The sequence below is a fragment of the Cetorhinus maximus genome, chromosome 4 (assembly GCF_964194155.1).
Source record: "Cetorhinus maximus chromosome 4, sCetMax3.hap1.1, whole genome shotgun sequence".
Taxonomy (NCBI): Eukaryota; Metazoa; Chordata; class Chondrichthyes; order Lamniformes; family Cetorhinidae; genus Cetorhinus; species Cetorhinus maximus.
Window position 1 is genome coordinate 36,343,079 of NC_135882.1, and position 19,887 is coordinate 36,362,965.

At 46.3% G+C, this 19,887-nt stretch overlaps 1 protein-coding gene across 2 annotated transcripts in view; it reads left to right on the forward strand.

Annotated features, from left to right (window-relative positions):
- Positions 1 to 19,887, forward strand: part of oxr1a (oxidation resistance 1a) — a 761,068-nt gene that overhangs the window by 418,348 nt on the left and 322,833 nt on the right. For both annotated transcript variants that reach the window (XM_078540076.1, XM_078540077.1), the window contains one exon: positions 7,238 to 7,320. In XM_078540076.1, coding sequence (XP_078396202.1) covers positions 7,238 to 7,320 — 83 coding nt within the window. The remainder of the gene's footprint in view (positions 1 to 7,237; positions 7,321 to 19,887) is intronic.

A 19,887-nucleotide genomic window follows, 5' to 3' on the forward strand; every position in this document is an offset into this window, starting at 1 on the left:
AGAAAGGGAGGAGGTTCTAAGTGTTCTGGCAGGCTTAAAAGTAGATAAATCTCCAGGCCCGGATGAAATGTATCCCAGGCTGTTGAGTGAGGCAAGGGAGGAGATAGCAGGGGCGCTTGCAATAATTTTCAATACTTCTCTGGCCACAGGAGAGGTGCCAGAGGACTGGAGGACAGCCAATGTGGTACCGTTATTCAAGAAGGGAGGAAGGGATAAACCAGGGAACTACAGGCCAGTCTCACCTCAGTAGTGGGGAAACTATTGGAAGCAACTCTGAGAGACAGAATTAATCTACACTTGAGAGGTAGGGATTAATCAAGGACGGTCAGCATGGTTTCATTAGGGGGAGGCCATGTCTGACCAATTTGAATTTTTCGAAGAGGTGACCAGGTGTGTGGATGTATTTAATGTATTCTACTTGGACTTCAGCAAGGCTTTTGATAAGGTCCCGCATGGGAGTCTGAATATGAAGGTAAGAGCCCATGGGATCCAAGGCAATTTGGCAAATTGGATTCAGAATTGGCTGAGTGGCAGAAAGCAGAGGGTGATGGTCGAGGGGTGTTTTTGTGACTGGATACCTGTGTCCAGTGGGGTTCCACAGGGATCGGTGTTGGGTCCCTTGCTGTTTGTGGTATATATAAATGATTTAGACTTGAATGTAGGAGGGTTGATCAGTAAGTTCGCGGATAACACGAACATTGTTGGGGTGGTAAATAGTGAGGAGGATAGCCCTAGATTACAGGAGGATATTGACGGGCTGGTCAGTGAGCTTGCACATGAGCAGGGGAGAGACCTCATCCTGAGTGAGACACAGCCAGCGTGAGTGTGGGTATTGGCAATTTGGTGCACAGTGGGAATTGGGTGCAGATGGCAAGAGGTGCTCTTTGCATTTTTTCTTTGCTATCCAACTTCTTAAATCCTCAGAGAGTGGTCTTGCCCTGCTGCAGCAGTGGAGGCTACAAGGGAGAGAAATGACTTGTAAGTAGTGGGTAAGGTCGGGTAAGTATTTACTACTTTAATCGCTTATAGTTTAAGGTCTTTTTGTGGTTTATAGTTTGTATATTCTGTAGTAATGAGGGTCAGGAAAGAAGGGCCCTAGAGTAATTGATTTGAAAGGTTCAATTTAAAGGGATAAGTCATGGCAGGAGAGCTCAAAGCCACCGTGTGCTCCTCATGCTCCATGTGGGAAGCCGGGAACATTTCCAGTGCCCAGGACCAGCATGTGTGCAGGAAGTGTGTCCAGCTGCAGCTCCTGGAAGCTCTGGTTTAAGAGCTGGAACAGCAGCTGGGGACACTGTGGAGCATCCGCGAGTCTGAGAGCATCGTGGATAACACTTTTAGAGAGGTGATCACGTCGCAGCTGAAGGGACTTGAAGGAAGCGAATGGGTGACCACCAGACAGTCCAAGAGAAACAGGTGGGTAGTTCAGGAGTCCCCTGGGGTCCCGCTCACAAATCGGTATTCCATTTTGGCGTTGGTTCCTCCAGGGAGTGCAGATAGAGCCAAGCTTCTGGCACCACAAGCAGCCTGTCTGTACAGGAGGGGAGAAAGTGAAGAAGAGCAATAGGGGATTCTATAGTCAGGGGAACAGATAGGCGCTACTGTGGCCGTCAAAGTGACTCCAGGATGGTGTGTTGCTTCTGGGATGTCATTGAACGGTTGCTGGGCATCCTGAAGGGGGAGGGTGATAAGGCAGAGGTCATGGTACATGTTGGTACCAATAACATAGGTAGAAAGAGGGATGAGGTCTTGCATCAAGAATTCAGGGAGTTAGGCAGTACACTGAAAAGCAAGACCTCTCGGGTTGTATTCTCTGGATTACTCCCAGTGCCACATGCTAGCGAGCACAGAAATAGGAGAATAGTGCAGATGAATACATGGCTTGAGTTAGTGATGGAGGGAGGATTTTAGATTCCTGGATCACTGGGACTCTTTCTGGGGAAGGTGGGGCCTGTACAAGCTGGATGGTCTACATCTGAACCAGAGCGGGACTAACATCCTTGCGGGCGGGTTTGCTAGTGCTGTTGGGAGGAGTTCAAGCTAATTCGGCAGGGGGAGGAGACACAGAATATTAGCAGAATAGGGACACATCATAATACAGTAAAACAATCAAGTCAGAGGGAGTACAGCTGCATTAAGTTTCAAGGGAGTAAGGCAAGGCTGGATGGCCTCTACTTCAATGCCAGGAGTATTACAGGTAAAATGGATGAGTTAAGGGTGAGGATTGACACGTGGAATTGTAGTCATCACAGAGACATGGTTGAGGGAGGGGCAGGATTGGCAGCTCAACATTCTGGGATATAGAACCGTCAGGCGAGACGGGGATGGGGTAAAAGAAGAGGCATTGCATTATTAGTTAGAGTCAGTTACTGCAGTGAGGAGAGATAATATCTTGGAGGGGGCGTTGAATGCAGCTTTGTGGGTAGAGCTTGGGAATAAAAAAGGGGCAGCCACATTGTTAGGTGCTTATTATAGACCCCCAGATAGTCAGCAAGAAATTGAGCAAATATGTGCACAATTTGCAGAGGTGTGTAAAAACAATAACAATAGGATATTATATTAGGTGATTTCAACTTTCCCAACATTAATTGGGATAGACGTAGTGTTAAGGGCTTGGATGGAGTGGATTTCTTGAAATGTGTACAGGAGAACTTTTTAGATTAATATGTAGAGGATCCAACAAGGGACGGCGCAGTGCTGGACCTAATTCTGGGGAATGAAGCCGGACAGGTGGCTGAGGTGGTCGTAGGGGGAGCATTTTAGTGATAACGACCACAACATGGTACAATTTAAGCTTGTTAGAGACAAAGAAATGGTCCCTATTATTCATCATTTCTATAAACGATATAGGTGACTATGTGGGGGGTTAGGATTAGTAAGTTTGCGGATGATACAAAGATTGGCTGGGCGGTTAACAGTGAGGTTGAGTGCTTTGGGATACAGGAAGATATAGACGGGATGGTCAAATGGGCAGATAAGTGGCAGATGAATTTAACCCTGAAAAGTGTGAGGTGATACACTTTGGAAGGAGTAATTTGACAAGGATGTATTCAATGAACAGCATGACACTAGGAAGTTCTGAGGAACAAAGGGACCTTGGCGTGTGTGTCCACAGATCTCTGAAGGCGGAGGGGCATGTTAGTGGGGTGGTGAAAAAGGCATATGGGACACTTCAATCAATCAAGGCATAGATTACAAAAGTAGGCAGGTCATGTTGGAGTTGTATAGAACTTTGGTGAGGCAACGGCTGGAGTACAGTGTGCAGTTCTGGTCGCCACATTATAGGAAGGATGTGATTGCACTGGAGGGGGTGCAGAGGAGATTCACCAGGATGTTGCTTGGGATGAAACATTTAAGATATAAAGCGCGATTGGATGGACTTGGGTTGTTTTCGTTGGAGCAGAGAAGACTGAGGGGCGACCAGATCGAGGTGTACAAGATTATGAGGGGCATGGACAGGGTGGACAGGGAGCAGCTGTTCCCCTTAGTTGAAGGGTCAGTCACGAAGGGACTCAAGTTCAAGGTGAGGGGCAGGAGGTTTCTGGGGGATGTGAGGAAAAAGTACCGAGGATCAGAGGGACCTTGGTGTGCATGTCCACCGGTCCCTTAGGGTAGCGGGACAGTTAGATAAGGTGGCTAAGAAGGCATATGGGATACTTGCCTTTATTAGCTGAGCCATAGAATATAAGAGCAGGGAGGTTATGCTGGAACTGTATAAAACGCTGGTTAGGCCACAGCTGGAGTATTGCGTGCAGTTTTGGAATCCGCATTGTAGGAAGAATGTGATTGCACTAGAGAGAGTGCAGAGGAGATTTACCAGGATGTTGCCTGGGCTGGAGAATTTTAGTTATGAGGAGAGATTGGATAGATTGGAGTTATTTTCCCTTGAGCAGAGGAGATTGAGGCGGGGGGGGACATGATTGAGGTGTATAAAATTATGAGGGGCATAGATAGGGTAGACAGGAAGGAACTTTCCCCTTGGTGGTGGGATCAATAACCAGGGGGCATAGATTTAAGGTTAGGGGCAGGAGGTTTAGAGGGGATGTGAGGAATAATGTTTTCACCCAGAGGGTGGTGGGAATCTGGAACTCACTGCCTGGAAGGGTGGTAGAGGCAAAAACCCTCATAACATTTAAGTAATATTTGCATGTGCAGTTGCAATGCCATGGCATACAAGACTATGGGCGTAGTGCTAGAAAATGGGATTAGAATAGTTCGGTACTTGTTTGACCGGCGCAGACTCGGTGGGCCCAATGGCCTTTTTCTGTGCTGTAGATCCCAATGACTCTATAACTATGACTCTATGAGAGTAGACGTGGAGAGGATTTCCCCCTCACTGGAGAGTCTAGACTAGGGGACGCGTTCTCGAAAGAAGGACTCAGCCATTTAAGACTGAAATGACAAGGAATGTCTTCACTCCCGGTGTTGTGAATGCTCAAAAAAGTCGTCTAGGTTTGCCGGATATGACTTGCCTGTTATGGAGATGAGGCATAAGACCATAAAATGTGGGTGCAGAAGTAGGCTATTCAGCCCATCATGTCTGCTCCACCATTCAGTGAGATCATGGCTAATCTGATGATCCTCAACTCCACTTTCTTGCCTTTTCCCCATAACGTTTGATTCCCTTACTGATTAAAAATCTGTTTATCTCAGACTTGAATATACTTAATGACCCAACCTCTACAGCCCTCTGCAATAAAGAATTCCACAGATTCACTACCCTCTGAGAGAAGAAATTCCTCCTCATCTCTGTCTTAAATGTGCGACCTCTTACTCTGAGATTATACCCTTTGATCCTATACTCTCCCAAAAGGGGAAACAATCTCTCAGCATCTACCCTGTCAAGCCCCTTAAGAATCTTACATGTTTCAACAGGTCGCCTCTCATTCTTCTTAACTCCAATGAGTACAGGCCCAACCTACTCAATCTTTCCTCATAAGAAAATCTCTCCATACCGGGATCAACCTAGTGAACCTTCTCTGGACTGCCTCCAATGTCAGTACATCTTTACTTAGATAAGAGGACCAAAATTGTTCACAGTATTCTAGGCGTGGTCTAACTAGTATAGTTTTAGCAAGACTTCCCTATTTTTATACTCCATTCCCTTTGAAATAAAGGCCAACATTCCATTTGCCTTCCCTATTACCTGCTGAACTTGTGTGCTAGCTTTTTGTAATTCATGCACGAGGACCCCCAAATACCTCTGTGCTGCAGCTTTCTTCAGTCTTTCTCCATTTAAATAATATTCAGCTGCCCTATTCCTGCCAAAGTGCATAACCTCACATTTGCCAACACTATATTCCATCTGCCAAGTTTTTGACCACTCCCTTAAGCTGCCTATATCCCTCTGTGGACTCTGTGTCATCCTCACCACTTGCCTTCCCACCTATTTTTGTGTCATCCGCAAACTTGGTGATAGTGCATTCATTTCCCTCATCCATATCATTAATACATATTGTAAATAATTGTGGCCCCAGCATTGATCCCTATGGCACTCTATTAGTTACAGATGCCATGTGCCATTGTCATCACAATGTTGTTGTAAGTGACATACTTTCCATGATATTGTACATTGTTGAACTATTTCTTTGTTTGCAAAACACGAATGTAAATCACCTCTCAGAAGTGGGGTAGGTTATCAGCTTGGATTGTTTGTTTAATTCATCTAGTTGTGGGAATTTTACTTTTCCTTATGCATAACTGACTGTATGGTTATATGATGATGAAGAAAAGTAGGGCCATTTTCAAAATCAAAGCTGCACCTCAGTACAGGATATGGTATCTACTTAGAAAGGAGAAATGGGCTAGAAATTAAAAACATCTAAAATGCCGGAATGTAGAAGAGTGCATGCTTAGTGCAGGTAGGCTGAAGTTTATTGATGTAAGGGTTAAACGCTGGAATGCATGCCTCCTATCGGAAAAGCAGCTTGAAGATGGAAAATGGATTCAAATGATTTTAATGTTTGTAATGAGGGTAAACCCCTTCTGATGCATGAAACCATCTTCAGCATTGATCGAGCTCTTGCATACATTTCTTTGTTTATGATTGAAGATCTGAACTGTGATCCCATTGAATAAGTGAAGGGGAATGTCATTTTATGATTGTTCGGGAACTAGAGACACTGCTTTTGAGTCATAGAGTCATAAAGGTCTACAGCACAGAAAAAAGCTCTTCGGTCCATCGAGTCTGAGCCGGTCAAACAAGTACCTAACTATTCTAATTCCATTTACCAGCACTAGGCCCATAGCCTTGTATGCCATGACATCGCAAGTGCACATCCAAATACTTCTTAAATGTTATGAAGGTATCTGCCTCTACAACCATTCTAGGCAGAGAGTTCCAGATTCCCACCACCCTCTGGGTGAAAACATTCTTCCTCACATCCCCTCTAAACCTCCTGCCCCTTACCTTAAATCTATGCCCCCTGGTTATTGATCCCTCCACTAAGGGGAAAAGTTCCTTTCTGTCTACCCTATCTATGCCCCTCATAATTTTATACACCTCAATCATGTTCCCTCTCAATCTCCTCTGCTCCAGGGAAAATAACTCCAATCTATCCAATCTCTTCTCATAACTAAAACTCTCCAGCCCAGGCAACATCCTGGTAAATCTCCTCTGCACTCTCTCTAGTGCAATCACATTCTTCCTATAATGCGGATTCCAAAACTGCACGCAATATTCTAGCTGTGGCCTAACCAGCATTTTATACAGTTCCAGCATAACCTCCCTGCTCTTATATTCTATGGCTCGGCTAATAAAGGCAAGTATCCCACGTGCCTTCTTAACCACCTTATCTACCTGTCCCCAGTACCTTAAGGGACAGGTGGACATGCACACCAAGGTCCCTTTGATCCTCGGTACTTCCCAGGGTCCTACCATTCATCGTGTATTCCCGTGCCTTGTTTGTCTTGCCCAAGTGCATCACCTCACACTTAATTGGATTAAATTCCATTTGCCACTGATCAGCCCATCTGACCCGCCCATCTATATCCTCCTGTAATCTAAGGCTATCCTCCTCACTATTTACCACCCCACCAATTTTCGTGTCATCTGCGAATTTTGTGATCAATCCTCCTACATTCAAGTCTAAAGTGTGAGCTACGTGACAAATGAGCTTGTCCCTCAGTCGAGCTGGATTCAAGAGCTTCATGAGCAGCTGAGGGGAAAAAAGCATGGCATGTGCTGTATAACTCTCTGGCCCCTCTGTGACTAACACACATTCTTGTCTGCTTTCAGATACCGACCAGAAAAAGCCCCAGGAGAAGAAGGATGCACGGCGGATGTCTTTCCAGAAACCCAAAGGGACCATTGAATACACGGTGAGTGAGAGTAAGATCGGAAGCTAGTTGGTTGTATAGGTCCTTGGGGTCTTTCTTTATTTTATAATTGGGGAGATCCATTTAATTGCATGGAGGGACCATTTTCATTACAAATGTTTGAGCCCTCTTGCCCCACAAGCAGCCTTTCCTTAGCCTGAACTGCATATCTTGTTGCCCTGGGACATGCCATGCAGCTGCCCTCCAATTCCCAATGCTTATAAAAAATGCAGCCTGCTTTGGACTGCTATGGACTGCTCTTGAAATAACTCGTTGGTAATTTACCATCAGTCTGGTGCATGATTGGTTTCTCTGGAAAAATGTGTGAATTTCGGGTGGCAGTTAGAATCCTTAAAGGTTCCCTTTCCATAATATTGTTTTTTTTTATTGAGCAATCTATAACTGATTGTGCCAGTTGATATTTTAGAAACATTATACCATTTGAAATTTAAAAAAAGAACCCTTTAACACAGCCTTGTAAAACCTATTCTTATATAGTTTGCATGCTGGAGCAAACTGTCTCTTTTAATGGCTTTGTTTTAACAAATATTTTAGAACAATTGCTCTCACAGAAGTTTTGTATGAGCTGTATTTGATATTGATAATGGAATTTAGTGAAGGAGTAATTTTACTAGTGTTTCTCAATTGTATTAAAGCAGCAACTTTACTAAACTGCGAGAGATTGAAGGGATAATGAGATGGCTATTGAGTGGTTTAATACTCCAAGCAGTTTCTTTAAAATGCTTTTCTTTTGTATCTTACCTGGCAGGGGAGAAACCATGATCACGGTCCTCCTTGGGTGTGTGTCAGGTTTCTTGGGGCTCATTTATTTTCTGAGGGGTGGTTTTGGAAAAGGATTTAGCTCTACTATCGTTGTTTTTCTTTGAGGCTTCGGTACCTAACAAACGAACTTTAAGGAGGTGATGACTGCAACCACTAGAGCCCCAAACCAGGGGGTGCATAACAGCATTAGGGTGATGGTGAAGGGGGTACACCCTTTGACTGTGCTTCCTTCATTAAGTTAACCCTTTTGGAATCCTGTGGATTCGAAGCTGCAGAGATCTACTGTCTGCAGCACTTCCCCAGCGCTGGATACTTCAGCATAACCTTCAAGAACATTGTAGCATGCGTGAAGTTCCACAAGGTGTTTGAGGAGATACCTACCACAGCTGAGAATACTCACTGCAAAACTGCTGTTTACTCTGCCATTGTAACAGGACCCGGTGGTGACCATGCATCTCTACAACCTATATGTTCCTGTCATGGATGTGCTCACCTTCCTTGCCAGGTACATCAACACTGTTGGGAACTGCAAAGAGATCAAGGACTCCTTTGGGATTTGGACCAGCAAACAACAGGCCAAGGTGACTCTAAAGGTGTATGATAAGGGAGCAATCCTCCAACCCTCCCTCCAGCTTCGGGAGAAGCTGGGGCTACATTGTCCAAGCTGGACAGTCCAAAGTTTGTTGTTTTGTCGCAGATTTGGCTAAGTGGTGGCCAAATGCAGCTCCGTCATCTGTAAGAATGGAAGCAGGGAAGGCCATCTGACAAAAGACAGCAAGCAGACTGAAACCTGTGTGGTGGGGCTAGGAAGCTGGAGGAGGAGAAACTCCAGCTCCAAAGTGGAGACAGCAAAGAGGCCAGTGTACCCGAGCTCCATGAAGCTGGGAACAGTGGAGCGCTCAACGCACTCCAGCTCCTGCAAGTTGGGAGCTGCAAAGCCCTCCAAGGGAGAATGGATTGAAAAAACTTCAACAGAGAAAAGCCCAAACCTCGCTCCTTGCAAAAACACACGCTCCCAATGTCACATGGGTGGAACAATTCTAACCAGTGTGGTTTCTTCAGCCCATCACAATTGATACAACTTGTGAACTATGGGTATGAACATATCCAAACACTGGAACTGTGAAAGACAATGTGTAAGTGACAAAATAATTCAAAATAGGTATAAAAATCACTTCCATTAATGTTTGTAGTGTTAGATCTACTACACGATGTGTTTTAACGTTGGGTTACCTTACAAAGGCCGAAGCTGACCTGTTCCTGCAGGCAGTGGTCACGATGGTGGTCTCGTGCTATCGATTTGGTCTGGAGGAAACAATTTCCATTCTTCTGTCCTGGGTGTTCTGCTGCGGTGGGGGTTGCAACTTCACCATCTCCTGAAGTTAAGAAGGTAGTGGATGGATGAAAATGCTCCATTCCAGTTCATTAGCACGTACGCCCCAGCTCTAACAGTAAGCGGCTGGGCGGTGACTTACACTACATAATTGATACAGCTGGGCAATCCAGCAGGGCTGACAGCAAATTGGACGCCACTTCCAATCTCCTGATGGAAACGGTAAAAGATGCCTTGCTGCACAACATGTTTTGCAACCCTGCAGATGGAGCACTGCGTATATGCACCTGGTTGAGGCCAGACCGGTCTGTCCATTGCAGGGTAGATTTCTTGTTTACATACCAGGCATTCACTGTCAGGTCCATCAACGTCCACCTGGTGTTCTCCTCTGACCACTATCTCCTAATGGCTGACTGTCACTTGCAGGGGAGCATGGAAGCTGAACATGAGTTTACTGACCCCAGAAAACATCGAGTTACTCAAAACGTATGACAGAAGGTTGAAGAACCATGAAATCCCTCCTTGTTTTCCACTAGTGCGTCAGAGACACAATCAAGGTGAATGAAAAGAGGCTCTTCATCCTCAAACGTGTTCAGAAGCCTAGAGAGGAACAGGGGGAAATGTTCCCTACTCTGGGAAAGCATGCAGAACGTTCTGTGACTGCAATCAATGGGTTTGATGTCCAGGAGGATCTCTAAGAGGTGAAGAGCCAGCAGGCCTCGCTCTTTGGCCAGGATTTTCCGTGACCGATCAGGGCTAGTGTGTTCAATGGTGTGATCGGAAAATCTTGCGAGAAAGCCCTAGTCACGTTTCCCAGCGACGTAGATCCAGGATTGTCTCCTCTTTCCCCCTGCACCCGTGTCAAAGGTGGGCCATTGAACGTCAGAAACGTAATTTTCATAAATTTGCGTTTGATTATCGTGGCCACATGCTGGAATCATTCTCCCCCCGCGACCCCCAGTCAAACTGAAATCCCATATCAGTGTGCCTCCAGAATGGCATGATATACCTTTTAAAAGGTGTGCAACTGGCAACCTTAACTTCAAGGGGAACTTGGAGGTGAATGCACACAACTCAGCACAGTGCTTGCGAAGATCCTCCATAGAAATTGAAGGAAGCAGTGCTGTGGATTTGGGTGGGGTGGGGTGGTCACAAGCAAGTCTCCAAAGCAGCTTCTTCCTGGCTGACTTTCAATGCGGTGCCAGGGCAAGGGCCCCAGTGGGTGTGGGTTGCAGGAAGTGTGGCAAGGCAGCACCAAGGGAAACCTCTGGGCAAGGGCTCCAGTGCTGGGGGTGGGGGTCAGCACAGACTGAAAGAAGTACACAAGCACATGCCAGGGGGAGGAGTGGGAGGCCTGGCACGTGGAAAAGCATTTCAAGATTAAGCATTTCAAGATTGAGCATTCTTCTGCAGCTGAGATCGTTCAGCATCAGCTCCATTGACATGTTTGGAGTCTGTCTTCTGAAACAATTATGCCCACTCAACCAACACACATCCCTGATAGTGCCACTGATTGCTCCTGAACTGCTAACCCCTCGGGTGCAGATTGCCAAATAATGAGAGTTTCACGGGGCTGCAGAATAATTGGCGACTGGGCAAGTTAGAGCACCCCCTTTTGAAACATGGACCAATCACTGAGGGAGGTGCTCAGAACCCCTTGTTTTGTAGTTATTCAGGCTTTGAACAGCGATTTACATGGTCCAAGCTAACCACACAGCCCTGGATGATTAGGATAATACCTGTGCCTGAGCTCAGGATGTAGCCGAGTGGTTGAAGCTGACGCCACTCAGTCTTGTGGTGTGGGGCGGAGGTGGGTGGGGTTTTGGTCTCGCATTCAGCGAACTAAGCACTGGCCATCCAGGTGGTGGCTAGGACTCAACAGCATGTGTGAAGGGGCCTTGAGGCACAGTTGGAGCCGGAGACTTAATAAGGAGAGGTCCTTAGGAGACACATGCTGCCCTTGCGTCTCTCTCTCTCATACTGCAGTGAGGAAACCATTAGGAACATGGACCCTGGTGATCTCGCTGTTTGCCTCATAACTTATAGGCAGGGGAGAAGAAGGAGAAGAATGTGATGTAGGCGCCTGGCTCGGCATAGGGAGGAGCACAACCCTCAAGATAAAGGGGTAGCAGGGCCCCCTCCGCAAGTAGAGGAAGACCCACGGAGAACCGTTGTTCGTAGGCGCCTCACTAGACCCAGGGTATATAGACAGCACTTGTTCTCCCTCATCTGCGGTAGAATCAATGTTGCCAAAGACACTGATTGTCAAGGGAACTGGTTACTCTCGTATGTCACCTTCTGCAGGATTTGGCACCTTGGGGACTCAGAAGGCATCCACTGTCAGTGGTATTGACAGTGATCACCACGCTCAACTTCTACAGCAGTGGCTCCTACCAGAGTGACCTTTGTGGGATCTCTCAAGCCTCCACGCACAAATGTGTCCAGGAGGTCACGGACGCCATCTCCACTAAGGCATACGACTTTGTCAATTTCGACCAAGATCAGGCAAGCCAGGAAGCAAGAGCACTGGCATTCGCTGAGATTTGTGCCATCAACTGCACTCTCTCTAAGATCTCCGTGGCAACAAGCAGTCTAGTATGTGAACCATAAGGGTTTCCACTCACTCAATGTTCAGCTGGTTTGTGACCATAACAAATTAATCCTGCAGCTCTGTGCACAATACCCAGGGAGCGTCCACGACTCATCCTCAGCAAGCCTTAGATCCCCGGCACCTTCCAAGGTCCACAGAGGCTGCAGGGTTGGCTCCTCAGGGACACAGAGGTTGTGGCTGATGATGTCCGTGCAGTGGCCCGAGACTCCAGCTGAGAGAAGGTACAACAAGGCTCATGCCGCAACCCAGACTTTAGTGGAGCACACCATTGGGACCCTGATTCTGGTGCCTTGACAGATCTGGCTATACACCGATCTGGTTCCAGTATACTCCCAGAGGGTGTCACGCAGCATCATGTCTGGTTGCGTGCTGCACAACCTCGCAATGCAAAGCGAGGTGGCCTTGGATGATAAGGAGATGAGCTGCACATCTCCTCTGATGAGGAGGAAGTGGAAGGGGAGGAGGGTGATTAGGTCCTGGAAACCCAGGATGCAGGTGATGAGGTCATTGTTCCGGCCAGACAAGGTAGGTGTGCCCATGAGGCTCTCATTGCCACAACATTCCATGAGGAGGATGACGAGATGCAGTAAAGACTCTCCTGAGAGCACAAGATAGCAACTGGGAGCGTCTGGCAGACGTCATCACACTCGCACTCTGTGCAGAGTCTGGTCTCATGCAGACCTTGCTGGAATACAGCAGGAACATGGACTTCAAAACTACTTGATGTCCTGGACCAAGGTTTCCATGGCAGCTGCCACCCTATCAATGTTGACCTCGATGCGTTGCCATGCCGGCACTATCACCTCGGTCTGAAGGTGGACGGATTCTTCCGTCATGCCTTGAAGTCTGAGGAGTGTACAGACATCCCTTCCTGATGTTCCTGAGCTTGTCTTTGTAGCTGCAGCAAGTGAGGTAGAACCGAGTTCAGGGGCTCCTCATTTGACTTGGACTCAGCAGATTCCTGGCCTCCAGTTGTCCTCTGAGTGCCAGTACCCAGGGATGTCCCTGCCTTCGCCTGCTGTGGATCAGACAGTGCATTGTACTCACTAGAGTGCAACCTGAGGCTACTCTGGAACTACGTCCACCGAGGTGTGTAGCTCTGTGCTGGTAGAGGGTGTGAGTGAGCACTGTGATGGGCCTTCAATAAGGGTGTCATCAGACTCCTCTTCCGAGGTGTTTTCAGGGCTTGAGGTGAGGGCCTGGCTCATGAACACCCTCAGATGCTTCCCAGATGTGCTTGCAAAAGAAAGGAGAGATCATTAGTGCATGGCAGGGGACTCCGGACCAGGAGATATCACTCTCAGTATGGTTGTCTGATGGATGTTGTGGTGCAGGATCCTCACTTGGTTGAGCGCCGGCAACTTCACCATCGGCACAGGAACGGTCCACATCCTTTCTAGGCAGCTGGATGGCTCTATTCTGAGTCGGTTAGAGCCTTCAGCTGAGGCATTCCACCACCTCCTCCACCTCCCCCCTGCCACCACCGGTCTGGGAGGAGTGTGCGTGTGTCTGTCTGTGTGTGTCTGTGTGGTGATGTCCCTAGAGCTGACACTGCATCCGATCTCTGTGGATGTGTGTTGGGTTTGTGAGTGTGTGAGATGAGACTGATGAGTGACTTATCCTGGCAGAGGAGATAATTCATCCTCTTCCTGCACTGGGTGGTTGTCCTCTTTTGTAGGACGTTGGCGCTGACCACCGTCTCCCATGCTGGATTTATCACCTTGGATGAGGTTCTTCGCCCAGAGCAGGGGTAGAGGACTTCACGGCAGGCCTCCACTGTGTCCAGTAGGTGCTCAAGAGAGGCATCACTGAATTTGGGGGCAGCATGCTTTCTCCCTTTGGAAGCCATGATTTCCACTAGCTTTTGATCCCTTCGAGAGTGCTAGCTCTATGTAGGGGCGCCCTTTTATTTATGGTGCTCAGATTGCAGAAAGCCTGAGATGATGGCAGAGCGGGCAAGCCAGACGCTGCCTTGCCAGCAATCCGACGTGAAACCCGTGCCCCTCAATTTTTTTCAGCAAAGTGGCGCACAATATGACAGAAAAAGGTGCCATTGCCATCAGTGAGTCGAACGCCAATTTTCTTTTTCCCTGCCTGCTTTTTAACTTTGCCAATTTCACAGAAAATCCCGTCCTTTGCCTCAGAGACCTCCAAGACCATCTTCTGGTCCAGAATCTGCTCCATAGAGCAGGATGAGGTGTGTTCTCATTTCTTCTTTCAAAAGGTACACAGAAGTTTCTGTGATCAGCAACCTGAAGGACAAAGATGGCTCGGTAACATCATCGCAGTCTGACATTGAGGATCAGTAAATCCTTCTATGGCAAATTGTATGACATGAAGCCCACAGACAGCGTGGTCTCCCAGTCCTTCCTGACCTCTATCACGGAGGTCTTAGATGACAGTATGTGAAAGAGTCTGGACAAATTACTAACTCTAAATGAGCTGACTCCAGCCATCAAGTCCTTCAAAAAGAATAACATTCCCGGAAGCAATGGCTTAATGGCTGAGTTCTATTTGACTCCGTGGGACTAAATCAGCTCTGACCTGCTGGAGCTGTATGAGAGTATGCTTCTAGCCATCAGCATGTCAGAATCCGAAAGGAAAGGCATCATCAGCCTCCTATAAGTGGAAGGGGGAGAGGGAGGAAATTGGAAATTGATCTCACGACTGAATATGGATTACAAAATTCTGCCCAAAGTCATTGCCTATCAGGCTAAGTCTGCTCAGGACTCCTTACCTTGCTGTGAGTTGCAGCGGAGCAGACCTGTGGGAGACAGTCGAGAGCTGAGGAGCGCGTATAAATACAGACCGGGGAGTTGAGTGAGGCCTACCTTGCTGGGAGTGGGAGCGGAGCTGAGGAGCGCGTATAAATACAGACCGGGGAATTGAGTGAGGCCTACTTTGCTGGGAGTGGGAGCGGAGCTGAGCAGCGCCTATAAATACAGACCAGGGAATTGAGTGAGGCCTACCTTGCTGGGAGTGGTGCGGAGTTGAGCAGCGCCTATAAATACAGACCGGGGAATTGAGTGAGGCCTACCTTGCTGGGAGTGGTGCGGAGCTGAGCAGCGCCTATAGATACAGACTGGGGAATTGAGTGAGGCCTACCTTGCTGGGAGTGGTGCGGAGCTGAGCAGCGCCTATAAATACAGACCGGGGAATTGAGTGAGGCCTACCTTGCTGGGAGTGGTGCGGAGTTGAGCAGCGCCTATAAATACAGACCGGGGAATTGAGTGAGGCCTACCTTGCTGGGAGTGGTGCGGAGCTGAGCAGAGCCTATAGATACAGACTGGGGAATTGAGTGAGGCCTACCTTGCTGGGAGTGGTGCGGAGCTGAGCAGCGCCTAGAAATACAGACCGGGGAATTGAGTGAGGCCTACCTTGCTGGGAGTGGTGCGGAGTTGAGCAGCGCACTGCTTAACTGTTCCAGCTGCTGGGAAGCTGCAGTCGGGGTGGGGGGGTTGGTGGGGGGTGGGGGGGAAGAAAAAGCAACTGTGACGTCACAGGAAGCTAGTAAGTTGATTGGCTGGTAATTGCTCAGTCTAAGGGACAGTGTGTGAGAAACCAGCTTAGGACAGGTGAGTTCAGGCAGATCTATAAATAAGAAGAACTAAAACTTTAAAACAATAAACCAAAATTTGAAAACTTTAAAATTAAAATAAAACAATAAAGATAAAAAAAGCAATAAAAATAAAGTAATTGAAACAAACACCTAAAATACATACCTTTGTAGTTAAGAAGCATATAACCTTTAGTTGTCAGGGGTACTAGCATTCAATAAACACAGTAAATTGTAGCATATATAGGAAGAAAGTAATTAAATTGAATTAACTAAATTACATAAGTTAGAATGGTGGGACAGGTGTTATGTTGCAGCTGTGAGATGTGGGATCTTTTGGACGCCAAAGTGATCCATGACAAACACGTTTTCAGGAAGTGTAAGCAGCTTGAGGAATTCCGGATCAGGATTATTGATCTGGAAGCTGAAATGCAGACTGCGCAGCATAAGGGAGGGGGAGAAATACCTGGATACTTTGTTCCAGAAGACAGTCACACCTCTTAGAAGAGAGTCATCTTTTTTGGTCAGCAGTGAGGGGCAGGAGGATGTGACTGTTAGTGAGGCAGGTAATGGGACTGAGCAGACATTAGGGGAGGAGCCTAGGACTTTGCAATTGTCAAACAGTTTGAGGTGCTCACAATCTGTGTGGATGAAAGCGAAGTCTGCAAGGTGGATGAGCTGGCTGGCCACGGCACTGTGGTACAGGAAGCTGTTCAAGCGGAGGGAGCAAAAATGAATGTAGTGGTAGTAGGGGATAGTATACTGAGGGTAAGTGATGCTGTTCTCTGCAGCAAAGAGCGAGAGTCTAAACAACTATGTTGCCTGTCTGGTGCCAGGGTTCAGGGTATCTGCTCAGGGCTGGAGAGGAATTTGCAGTGGGAGGGGGAGGATCCAGTTGTCATGGTCCATGCAGGTACCAATGACATAGGTAGAACTAGGAAAGAGGTTCTGCGAAGTCAGTATGAGGAGCTAAGCACCAAATTAAGAAATAGAACCTCAAAGATAATAATCTCTGGATTATTATCTGAGCCACGTGCAAATTGGCATAGGGCAAATAAGATGAGAGAGATGAATGCATGGCTCAAAAACTGGTGTGGGAGAAGTGGGTTCCGGCTTGTGGGACACTGGCATTAGTACTGGGGACAGTGGGGCTGTATCGATTGGACGGTTTACACCTGAACAGTGCTGGGACGAGTGTCCTCGCAAATCGTGTAACTAGGGAAGTAGAGAGGCCTTTAAAACTAAATAAGAGGGGTGAGGGATCAAGCTTGGGTAGAGGTAGCAATTCAAGGTGTAGAGTCAAGGCAGGAGAGCAAAATAGTAACATGAGAAATGAGGGTCAGAGAATGGCAGGAAGGGACAGGGAGGAAAAAAAACTGAAGAATGCATCAACAGTCAAGACTAGATGTTACAAAGGTGACAAAAAGACAAAACCACTGGCTCCCTATCTGAATGCACGTAGCATTCATAAAGTAAATGAATTGATGGCCCATAGTGAAGTGAATAATTATGATCTGATAGCAATTACAGAGACTTGGCTGCAGGATGACAATGATTGGGCCCTTAATATTGATGGGTACATGATATTCAAGAAGAATAAGAAGCTAGGTAAATGTGGAGGGGTAGCACTGTTAATCAAAAAGGGCATTGATTCAATAGTTAAAGATGACCTTGGTTCAGGATTTCAGGATGTAGAATCGGTTTGGGTGGAGGTGAGGAATAGTAGAGGAAAGAAGCCATTAGTGAGAGTGGTCTACAGGCCCTCTAACAGCCACAATGTAGGACAAAGTATTCAAAAGAAAATATTGTGTGCTTGTGATAAAGGGACGGCAATAATCATGGGTGATTTTAATCTACATAATACCTGGAAAAATCAGATCGGCAGCAGTAGTCTGGATGAGGAGTTCTTGGAATGCTTTTGAGATATTTTCTTAGAGCAGCATGTTCAGGAACCAACCAGAGTGCAGGTTATATTAGACTTGGTGTTGTGTAACGTGACAGGATTTATTAATAACCTCAGAGTAAAGGGACCACTCGGTACAGCAACCACAATATGATTGAATTTTACATCCAGTTTGAAAGGGAGAAGAACGCATCTAAGACTAGTATTTTAAACTTAAATAAGGGCAACTATGTGGGCATGGAAGTTGAATTAGCTGAAGTGAACTGGGATACTAGGCTAGGGGATAGATCAATAGAGAAGCAGTGGCAGATATTTAAGAGGATATTTTGGAGTATTCTGAATAAATACATTCCTACTATAAAGAAAAGTTCTAAGGGGAGGACCCACCATCTGTGGTTAACTGAAGAAGTTAAGGAAAGCATACAACTTTGCAAAGATGAGTGGCAAGACAAATGATTGGACAGAATGTAAAGAACGGCAGAGAATGGCTAAAAGGTTAATCGGGAGAAAGAAATTAGAGCATGAGAGGAAGCTAGCTAGAAATGTAAAAACGGATAGCAAGAGTTTTGACAGGTATCTAAAAAGGAAAAGAGTAAGTAAAGTGAGTGTTGGTCTTCTGGATAGTGACGGTGGGGAGTTAATAGATAATAAGGAAATGGTGGAAGAAATGAACAAATATTTTGCTTCTCTGTTCGATATAGAGGATACAAAAAACATTCCAGTAATAGCTGAAAATCAGGAGATGAATGGGAGAAAGGAACTTGCTGAAATTGAAATCACTGGGGAAAAGATACTGAGCAAATTAATGGAGCTGTGGGCTGGCAAGTCTCCGGGTCCCGATGGTATACATCTTAGGGTTTTAAAAGAGGTGGCTAATGAGGTAGTCGATACATTGGTGTTAATTTTACAAAATTCGCTGGATTCTGGAAAGGTTCCATCTGACTGGAAAGTAGCAAATATAACCCCTCCATTCAAGAAAGGAGGGAGGCAGAAAACAGGAAACTATAGGCCAGTTAGCTTGATGTTCGTAGTGAGGGAGTTATTGGAATTGACCATTAAGGCTGGGAACTTAGAAGAACTCAAGGCAATTGGGAAGAGTCAGCATGGTTTTGTGAAAGGAAAATTATATTTAACCAATTTATTGTAGTTTTTTGAAGGAGTAACATGTGCAGTGGATAAAGGGGAGCCTGTAGACATACCGTACTTGTATTTTCAGAAGGCATTTGATAGGGTGCTACATCAAAGATTATTACGGAAAATAAAAGCGCATGGTGTAGTGGGTAACATATTAGCATGGATAGAGATTGGCTGGCTGGCAGAAAGCAGAGAGTATGCATAAATGGGCCTTTTTCTAATTAGCAGGATGTGATGAATGGAGTCCCACAGGGGTCTGTATTGGAGCCTTTACTTTTTACGATTTATATCAATGACTTAGATGAGGGGAGTGAAGACATCGTAGCACAATTTGCAGATGTCACAAAGATAGGTAGGAAAGTATGTTGTGAAGAGGACATGAAGTTGCAGATGGATCTCGGTGGGTTGAGAGAGTGGGCAAAGATCTGGCAAATGGAGTTTAATGTGGGAAAATGTGAAGTTATTCACTTTGGCAGGAAGGACAAAAAAGCAGAGTATTACTTAAATGGTGAATGGCTGCATAATTCTGAGGTGCAGAGGGATCTAGTGTTCTGGTACATGAGTCACAAAAAGTTAGTATGCAGGTACAGCAAGTAATTAAGAAGGCTAATGGAATGTTATCCTTTATTACGAGAGGGATTGGACATAAAATAAGGATGGCTTCAGTTATACAGGGCATTGGTGAGACCGTGCCTTGAATCCTATGTGTAGTTTTGGTCTCCTTATTTAAGGGAGGATGTAAATGCATTGGAGGTGGTTCAAAGGAGGTTTACTAGATTGATACCTAGAATGAGTGGATTGTCTTATGAGGAAAGGTTGGACAGACTGGGCTTGTTTCTACTGGAGTTTAGGAAAGTGAAGTGTACAATATCCTGAACGGCCTTGACAAGGTAGACATTGTAAAGATGTTTCCTCTGATGGGTGAGTCCAGAACTTGGGGGGGCACTATTTTAAAATTAGTGGTGGTCATTTTATGACAGATGAGAGAAATTTTTTTCTCTTGGAGGACTGTACGACTTTGGAATTCTCTGCCTCAGAAAGTGGTGGAGGTGGGGGGTCACTGAATATTTTTAAGGCAGAGGTAGATAGATCCTTGTTCAGCAAGGGAACCAAAGATTACCGGGGTTAGATGGGAATGTGCAAATTGAAACACAAGATGATCAGCCATGATCTTAATGAATGGTGGAGCAGGCTCAAGGGGCTGAATGGCCTACTCCTGTTCCTATTTCTTATGTTCTTATGGAGTTGGT